The sequence below is a fragment of the Dromiciops gliroides genome, chromosome 5 (assembly GCF_019393635.1).
Source record: "Dromiciops gliroides isolate mDroGli1 chromosome 5, mDroGli1.pri, whole genome shotgun sequence".
Lineage (NCBI taxonomy): Eukaryota > Metazoa > Chordata > Mammalia > Microbiotheria > Microbiotheriidae > Dromiciops > Dromiciops gliroides.
Window position 1 is genome coordinate 191200537 of NC_057865.1, and position 10128 is coordinate 191210664.

Sequence of the window (10128 nt, forward strand, 5' to 3'; positions counted from 1 at the left end):
ATGAGAGGGCCTCATTCTCCTGTCTCCCCTTCCCTGATCCCCTCTCCCCACTCCATTTCCTCCACCCCACCCCCCCAAGCTCCTGCCATCGGCCATTTCTCCCTTTCATTTCTCCTTTGGTTCTCCCTTCTCTGTGAGCTGGGGCAGCCAGAAAGCTCCACCCTGCTACTCCTGGCTTCTCCCCACCTCCAAATATCTCCCCAATGATGCATGGGATTCTACTATTCTTGCCACGTTTCTTTGTGTTAAGCATTGCCCTCTCCCGGTGATCCTGTTTTTAATCTGTAAATAATACAGTACCTGGAGTTTGGGGTTGGGGGATCGTGGTCACCGAATAGTTCTCACTGAGGTAAGGCAAATGAGGTGATGGAGTCCGTTCTTAAAGGCAGAAGACACATGGCCTATGAAGGCCAATACTACTCTGTAGTATTTGTGTTGGATATGGCTGAAAGGAGATCAGGAACTCTGACCTCACAATTTTACCACAAACCAACCCTGACCTTGTCCCATTGCCCCACGTCAGAATCTAGAGATGGATTGTTCTAGGCCACACACCAAACAGGAAATTGACTCTGTAGAAGAGAACCATTTCTGACCTCCAACTTTATTAGTCCTTATGACTATCCCATCCCTCCAAAACAAAATTAAGGGACCCTAGGCCTGGTTGTATGAAGAAGCACCATGTGCAGAAAAACTCTAGTGAGGACAGACTTCAGCAGGTTGTTCAGCTGGGTAGCTTCAAGTAGGCCAAATTTAGAACTTGGGTAGTCAGGTTTTGCTATGTTTGGGCAGAGGAAGGAGGGAAAGATTTCTCCTTTTTCTTCAAGAAAGGCGGTTCCACAGCATTCCTTCTTTATACTTATGCTATGTTTGTTCCTGGAAATAAGGGCTAAGATTGAAATTGAAGTCTGGGGACCTGATCCTTTCTCCACACCACCTTGTTAATTTGCAGTTTCATAATGGGGATGAGAAAGGAGTTGTTGAAGTGGGAAGTTCAGCCAGGGTTTCTGCTCAGATGGGTGACTCCTTGATGGACTGACTGAAGGACTTCTGCAGAGGTGTAGGTGAGAGCAACTCACGGTGAGAGGCATCCTCGGCATTGGTGGAGGCAGTAGCACTCTCCCGATGCCCAGAGAATCCCCGAGGCCCATTGGAAGCTCTAACTTTTATCCATCGTTTAGTTCTCAGGCCTCGAAGGGTGTTTCGGAAGCCCTCTGCACTGAAATAGTATACAAGGGGATCTAAGACGCAGTTGGCACTAGCCAACACTACCATCACCACTAACACCTGGCGCACCCTGTCCCGGGCATCAGAGCTGGCATCTACCAACTTCCCCCGAAGTAGTCCATACACAGCCAAGGTGGTATTGTAGGGCACAAAGCACAAGAGGAAAATGACCAGGTTGGCCAGCAGAAGATGCACTGTTTTCCTACGGCGTTCATTCCTGGTGGCACTGGGCCGGGCCAAAGTCCAGAAGACCCGACTGGAAGAGTAGACCATGGTTATCAAGGGCAGTATGAAACCCAGCCCTTCAGCAAGAAGTACCAAGGGCAGTAGCTTGCCCTGCCACAAGTTCTCACTGAAGCTCTCAAAGCACAGGTAGACAGTGATGTTCTTAAAAGAGCAGGGTGACGGGGCATGGACCCGAGCAGCAGGCACAGCACATATCAGGATCAGGGCCCAAACAACCAGGCAGAGGATTCTTGCCACCACAGGCCGGCGTAGGTGGCGGAACCGCAGTGGGTGAACGATTGCAACATAGCGGTCCATGTTGATGAGGGCCAAGAAAATGCAGCTGCCATACATATTCATCTGGAAGACAGCCCCTGCTGTCTGGCACAGGAGGTGTGGGAAGGGCCAGTAGTGGAGGACATAGTAGGAGAGACGTAGAGGCAAAGAAAGGGTAAAAAGCAGGTCACTGGCCGCCAGGTTACACATGTAGACGCTGACCACTGAGTGGACCTGCAGGGCTCGGAGGAAAACCCACAGTGCCAAGGCATTGAGGGGCAGCCCTGCAAGAAGCACCAGACTATAGCCCACCAGGTATATGTGGTGGTAAGAGCGATAGTCAGGACACATGGGGATAGTGGCATTGGAGGTATTGGTGGCCAGCATTTCCCCAATAGGTAGGCTAAGCTAAGGACATTATCCCTCACAGTGGGCAGGAAGGGTCAGGAACAAGATGGCGTAGAGAGAACAGGGAGAAGCCAGATATTCCAGTGCTCCTCTTTTGTTACGATGGGGACCTGAAATGTGAAAGGAAGCCCAGGTTCAATAGCCAGAAGGGACATACACATATGCATATCATGACATACACAATACTTGAAGCATGTGCAGGAAGTAGGACTTCTTTCTACTTTTTGGTTGTCTTCAGAAAGTCCTGAAACCATCCTAAATTCAGGTTAGCCTAAATCTGGACCCAGATCTGGACTTCCTCCTTTCTCTAATTGAAATTATACATAAACCATCCTACTTCTCCTTTTCCTCTTATTTCACACCAGTGTTTCTCTTGAACACATATTCAGTATTGCTCCTTATTTATTAAATACTCAGTGTACAGTCTCCTGGTAGGTTGATGAGCACTCTTTCCATTATATCTCTATGAAGTTTCTCCTATTAGATGGTAATCTTTTGAGGGGTTCATCTACTTTCCTACACTTCCCATTTGCACAGCTCCTAGTCCAGTGCTCTCCCCATAGTGGGTACTCATTAGAATTTGCTAGGTTGATCAAAACACCAGCACACAACTGCCATACCTTGTCAGAGACATATCCTGTCCCTTAACCACATCCTACCATTTTCACAAATGTTATGTCACAAATATGTAGAAAATTTTGTGTAAATCCAATCTTCCTTCTAACTTACATTCTAATTGAGAGAGCTTTATCTGGCTTTCCTATAGGACAACTCTACTATATGTTTGTTGCAACTCCTAACACTTTAAAGGTTAGATAATAATTATAAAATGTTTAATGCAGTGCCTAGCACATAGAAAGTACTATATAAATGTTAGCTATTATCATCATATTATTTCTATTCTCCTTTCATTTCCACAAGCACTCCCCATCGAGTCATTAATGCCTTGTAAACACAGTGATTGGCACATAGTAGGCACTTAAAAATGCTAGCTGATTACACACGTAAATGAACTAGGAGGACTATTTAAAAAACAAAACTAACTTTACTGGCCCCCCAAAATAATTGGTTTGAAGAAGGAAAACCATCAGCCCACACTGATCTTTTTTGTATATTGGAATTCTCTGGGTCTTCTGAGCTCTGCCCCTTTTCTAACTTCCCTTAATTCCCTACCCTAGCCTCCCCATCTCTTTCTCTGACTTGATTAGTCTCTAGGGCCCCACAGTGGGGCAGGTGGGCATTGTGCCAAGCCAAATGGGAAAGACAGGGAAAACTGAAGTGGGTGGGGGAGGAGAAGGGAGCAGCTGAAATCTCCCTCTGCTAACCAACCACATCTGGTAAAAGGAGACAGCCCTGGATGTATGTATGGGGGGAAGGGAGGGGAGGGAGGGTGTATGTAGGAGAGAATGGGCCAGGGAGCCGAGACAGAACAGCTACCCTAACATAGTCCTGGGGCCTCATTTCACCAGACACATCTAAAACTAGGGAAAAAGAGAGACACACACAGGTACAAAGAACGAGTGTACAAAGAGAGATCGTCGCGGGCCCAGAAACAAGGAAATGGACACTTAAACTCATAAACTCGTAATATGTACAGACACATTAAACAGGGGACACAGAGATGATCAATTAGCAAGTGTTTATTAAGTGCTTGTCCTGTACCCAGCATTGTGCTAGAAGCTGTAAGAGTATATGATCCCTGCCCTGAGGGGCTTACAAATACACATAAGTACATACATCCACCCAGACATCCACACACATACTCATAAATACAACCATACACAGAAAATGCAGCTGATACACACCCTACATAGTAAGGTAGATTTACACCCCACAGCTCATATTCACTCCTCCCGGGCAACTTTCTTACCCCTCATGCACACCGATTCCAGCATGCAGCAACTCTCCCGTGAGCCTCTCGTGCTCTCTCCCCTCGGTGTCTCCCACTTTTATCCCAGCCCCAGGCACCAGTCTTCTCACCTGTCCAGGAGGTCCCTGTGATCCATCTCAGTGCCCTCTGAGCTGGGCTGGGCTCTGAACATTGCTGAGATAAGCAAGGAGGGCAGGGTTGTCCTATGTAGCAGACAGGAAGTATGAGGGAGATAGCACAAGCCCAAGAATTCCTCCATTCCACCCCACCTACATTTGGTACCCCATTGGTCAGTGGTTATTGGCTGGTGGTGTTGGTGGGGAGGCAAGGAAAAGGAAGAAGAGTTTATAGGCTGAGGTGAGGAACAAGAAGATATGTGTCTGTGCCTGAGAGAAATAGAAAATCACTTTGCCCGACTTCCTCATTTCTGATAGAAGTGCCACCACCTCATCTCCTACTGGCACAAAGTCTCCGAGTCATCTCTCTGGCTCCTTGGCTTCCTCTCTCGAAGTTCATAATCACCACCTCCTATCCATGGGCCCAAAAGGACTCTCTCCTCCCCTTATCTCCAGGATTTACACCCCTCTCCCCCAAAACTTTCTAGATTTCAGTGCTTTGGGAAAATGCTTTGTAAACCTTAGAGTAATATAGAAAGGTGAATTATTGTTTTAATTAGTGTATTATGGACAGGATTAACCTCCTGGTAATTGAGTTTTGAGACAGCTATCCTCTCCAGCTCCATTCTGGATTGGCTTTACAGGGGAGGAAGGCTTTATAAAGAATCCAAAGATTCCTAAAGTCTTGATCTCTTACTGGTATCTCACCCTTATTACCCTGTCAGGAAATTCTTTATTCTGCCAGTCCTCAAACTCTACTCTGGTAAACTGAAACTATTTCCTCTGGTTTGGGTTCAAAGGAATTACAGAACATACACAACAGCCTACCCGCTCTGGCTGGTGTTAACTATAAGCTATCTATCTGGCCCCTCTGAATATCCAGGCCCCAGGCATCCCCGATGCTCTTCAACAGCGGGTCTGGCTCACAGTACAGACATGGATTGTCTGTAAACCTTTGTTCTAACACTTCTGGAAATCACCCCTAAGTCACATTCAGCATCTTCCTAGGAGGGGTCTTCCAGGATGATGGAGATCACCCTTTCCATGGGATAGAGAGGTACCGATGGGTTGGGAGAGGATTATGGGGAAATTAAGAAACAGGACGAAGCGATACAAACTGTGCTATGTCTGAAGTTAGAGGCCCTGGGTTCAACTCTCCTACTTGGGACCTATGTGACCTTGGGCAAGTCATTTAACTCCTTAATATCTGTTTCTTCATTTGTTAAATGAGGGGGTTGAACCAGATGGCCTCCACAGTCAACTCTAAATATAGAATCCTGTTAAATGGAGCCCTGAGATTTCCTCCTATTTCACTGAATACTGATTTTTCTGAAGTTGTGAAGTTAATCCAACCACATCATTTTACAGATGAGACACAGAAGATCTGACTTACCCAGGGTCACACAAAAGCAGAATTTGAACTCAGGTCCCCATACTCCAAGTCCAGTGTTTTATGCACTACAACCAACAACTAGCTGACTCCTAGTGAATCTAAGTCTAGTTTCTACCACATCACTCTCCCTATCCTAGGCCCAAACCCTCTGCTCTCTCCAACTTAAAATCCCATTTTACCCCTTCTCTGCCCTTTCTAACCTTCATTTATTTTTTTTTCTATCACCCAAACAGCATCTTTATCGCTATTCTCTTCATTCCATGGGGACTTAGAGCTATCCTGAACCCAGGTCTTTTTTTCAAGAGGCAACAGAAAGAATAATTTAGAGGACCCGAGTCTGAATCTTAGCTCTGCTACTTATTGTGTGGCCTCAGGCAAGTCACTTAATGTCTTTGGGCCTCAGTTTCTTCATCTGTAAAATGAGGATTTTGGACATAATGATCTCCTACTTTTCCTCCAGAGAAAGCATTTAAGTTCCCTAGCTATTCTGACCTCTCTGTTGGCCACCTTGGACCTGGTCGGTGGCTCAGCCTCCTGAGAACTGGCCTCACCTGCCTTCTGGATGTTTTACATATTTCCTAACTCCCTGTTTTTAACAGCATAGACAACAAATAATCAACCTTGGTTGGCTATTTTGATTCATGAAGCGTGACCTTTATGAAAATGCATTTGATGTGACGCCCCTAGTAAATACCAAGTCAGGTCAACCACATAAAAAGTCCCGCTCACGACTCATCTCTTCAATGAAGCTTTCAGTGGTTTCCCTCTCCTCTGCTTTCTGCACAGTTTATCACTCAGCTCTCACATGGTTTCCTCCTCCCTGATGTGAGTGAATGTGAAGAGTCTGTGAGGATGGACTATGATCTTGGAAATTTGGAGGGAGGAAAGGCAAGAGTCTGTATCTCAAGAAGGATCTGAATCCCAATCTTCCATAGTGTGAGGATATGTGTCCCTAAGATTGGTGACTTAGTCTGTGAGTACAAAGGTAACCTAATTTAATGGAAAGAGCAAATAATCTGAATCCAGAAGTTCTGGATTTGAGTCCTGACATTTACTAGCCTTGTGACTATACTTCCTTTGTGTGTGTGTGGGTGGGTGGGCAACTGGGGTTAAGTGACTGGCCCAGGGTCACACAGCTAGTAAGTGTCAAGTGTCTGAGTCTGGATTTGAACTCAGGTCCTCCTGAATCCAGGGCCCATGCTTTATCCACTACACCACCTAGCTGCCCCTAGCCTTGTGACAAATCCCTTCATATCTTTCAGGTTCAGTATCTTTATTTGTCGGTTGGTTGATAATATTTATCCCACCTAGTTCATATGGTTGTCATACAGAGAACACTTTGTAAATATAGTAAAGTGAAATATAAATATGAACCACTATGATTAGTCTTTCTTAGGGTCTCCCCACCTGTCCTTATCTCCATTTTCCCTAAGGTCAGAATTCAGGAACAAAGTGGCTAAGGGTACAAACTGAAGAAAAAAAAAGGGGGATTGGGGAGCAGTTAAGACAGCAGGAGGACCTGAGTTCAAACCTGACCTCAGACACTTGACACTTACTAGCTGTGTGACCATGGGCAGGTCGTTTAACCCTCATTGCCCCACCAAAAAAAAAAAAAGAGAGATTAGCCCTATGCATAGACAAGATAGAAAACTGCCTACATGGCAGGCTTAGACAAATGCCATAAAACCATGTCTATCCCCAAATCTCATCCTCAGAGCACTTAAGTCAAGCCAGTACTTTGAGAAGCCTCCTGTTGCCCCATAGTGACCTATAGGGAGCATATTGCTATCAGCCCAAGTAACAATGAACGGCTTAGGGGAATAGTACAGACGAGTGAGCTTTTGACTGGGGACAGGTAGATGGTACGAAAGTGCCCAAGTAGGGGGCATGGACCCAAGAAAATAGAGGCGGGTGGGGCAATGCTAGTGGAAAACTCTGAGAAACCTAGAAGGTTACGAAGGACCCTGGGTACTAAGAAGAGCATAGAGGTAGGGAGTTGGGACAGGGAACTCCAAAGAACTATACCTAGATAAGAGACCCGAGAGAGGACACCCTAGTCACAGAGGGGGCTCTCCTATGGAATAGTTTCCCGGGTACAGGTCTCAAAACTTTTGGGCCTTACTGACTCTATCTATCTATGAATGGTAGTTTCCTTTTGAGTTGTATTTCATTCAAATACATTCCCAGGGTCCAGAGGCTATGATCAATTTCCTGGGGGGGGGTCTATGTGCACTACTGTGGGGTCCAACCCACCCCTGCCAGTGACCCGCCCCCCCCCATACCTGTATTCACCACTGCTCTGCCGATACCTGGGGCTGGCTTCCGATGCACTCTCCAAGCTGGGCTGGTAGGACCTGCTCTAGAGACAGGTTTAAACACACCCACCCTAGCATATCCTGGCATGTCCTTTTCCTGTTCACAGCACATAACCGATCACAAGCAGGGGGGAGGGAGAGAGACACACACACAGACATATTTAGATGCACACACAGGAATAGATACATTCACACACAGGAATAGATACATGCACTCACAGGAACAGATACATGCAAACAAAGGAATCGACACACAGAAATAGATATGCACACATAGACCTGTCTCTCCCTGCCCATCTGATGACTTCTTTCCCCGCCTTCAGATAACACCTCCACATATACACTTTTTTTTTTTCTGGGAAGACTTCCTGACATACCCACTTTGCAGGCACCGAATGAATAATAAGCATTGCTTCTGATGCTCTTTGCAGTTGCCTTCACACCATCCTTCCTCTGACAGTCTCTCATTCTTTGGATCTGTAAGATTGCTTAGCACTGGAGAAGGACTCACGTCTACCCAGTGCCTCTTAGACTGCTGATGCTCAGGAAACGTCAAAGGTCAATAAAAGGAGTCACACCAATATGCACAAAATGAGAGGAGGCCGACTGTCCATTGAGGAGGCTGGGCAAATATCAGGGCAGAGTTTCTTATAGCAGGACTTTCTCCTCCTTGGGAAGGGGTAAAATATGAACTCCCCTAAAGGTAAATGGATCAATGTCCATTTGCCCCATGCCTTAGCTCCCATGGATTCAGTGATCATCTCTATGTAAATGATTCCTGGATATATTTATCCAGCCCATTTTCTCTATGCTGAGCTCCAGTCTCTCATCCTTAAGTGCCTAATGTATATTTCAAACCGGATGTCCCATAGGCATCTCAAACTCAACATGTCCAAAACGGAACTCATAGCTTCCCCTCCAAAACCATGCCTCATGTAATTTTAATCTATTGCCAACAGATGTCTCTGGTATCTATTCCTTTTATTCTTACAAAAAAAAAAAAAAGATCTTTCCTATCTTCCTATGCTGGAAGCTCAAGGCAGGGTCCATTTATAGTCTGCCCCTCAAACAATTTGATGGTCCTCAGCTCCAGGGGGCTCATTGTATTCATGGGGAGCTTAATTCAGACCCACATCAGCTTAGTTTACTATAGCTCTGATCCAGCAGCCTGCCACCATGACCAGCCCCCTTCTCCCTTCTTGCCACTCACACTGCTACCAACCTAGTTTAGGCCCTAATCATGTCTCAGCTGGATTACTGCAGTGGACTCTCTGCTTGTCTCTGCTCATTTTAATCCATCCTCCACTCATCTACCAAAGGGATTTTCCTAAAGCACAGGTCTAACCATGATGAACCCCCCCACCCCCCAACTCCAGGGTCTTCCTGTTTTCTCAGGATCAGATATGGGACTCCTCTGTTTGGCTTTTAAAACTATTCACAACCTAACCCTTTCCCATCTTTCCAGACTTTTAACACATCCTCCACAGTCCAGCTGTACTCTTCGATTTACTGTTCCTCACATGACACCCCATCTCCGGCCTTCGAGTCTTTGTACTCATTACCCACCCCCACCCCCCACCCCCATCCCCATGTCTGGAATGCTTTCCCTCCTCCTTTCTGACCCTTAGAAGCTCTGAATTCCTTTAAGACTCAATTTAAACCCTAGGCAAGTCACTTAACCCCAATTGCCTCATCAAAAAAAAAAAAAAAAGAAGACTCAATTTAAGACATCTTCTTCATGATACCTTTCCCAATTCCCACAACAGTGAGTGCCTTCCCCTCTTGGACATATATTATGTATTTATCTCAAGTGGACTGATTTATAGATTCTCTCCCTGTTTAGGATGTAAACTCCTTGAGGTCAGGGATTGTTTCCCCCTTTTCTTTGTATCCCTGGTGCTTAGCCCAATGCCTGGTTTATGGTAAGTGTTTAATAAATGCTTCTTGATTGATTACACAGGAGACACTAGAGACTCATGGGCTGCCCATATGTAGAGACACCTTTAAACATTAAAGGTGTGCAACATTCTGAACCACAGGATCACTGGGATCCAAGATCTGCTTTAATCACAACCTCCAAAATTTGCTCAGACCTTCAACTTCCAATGGCAGGTAATTGTTCCTTTCTATCCCACAGACGAAACAGGTTTTTCCTCTAAAACACAATTACACAACATGGGGCATGGGTTGCCCAGGTTTTTGTGCAGTGCAAGGACAAAAGGATCCCAGATAAAATGGGATCCAAGATTGGAAAGAAATGCTTTATTTAGAAGCACCTTTTGGGGGAGCACAGGTATA

At 45.7% G+C, this 10128-nt stretch overlaps 1 protein-coding gene across 1 annotated transcript; it reads right to left on the reverse strand.

Annotated features, from left to right (window-relative positions):
- Positions 1-617: 617 nt before the first annotated feature.
- On the reverse strand, positions 618-2115 carry LPAR5 (lysophosphatidic acid receptor 5). The gene has a single exon (XM_043967961.1). It carries the CDS (start codon positions 2113-2115, stop codon positions 1012-1014), a length of 1104 nt encoding a protein of 367 aa, XP_043823896.1. The 3' UTR covers positions 618-1011.
- Between the last annotated feature and the right edge of the window lie 8013 nt (positions 2116-10128).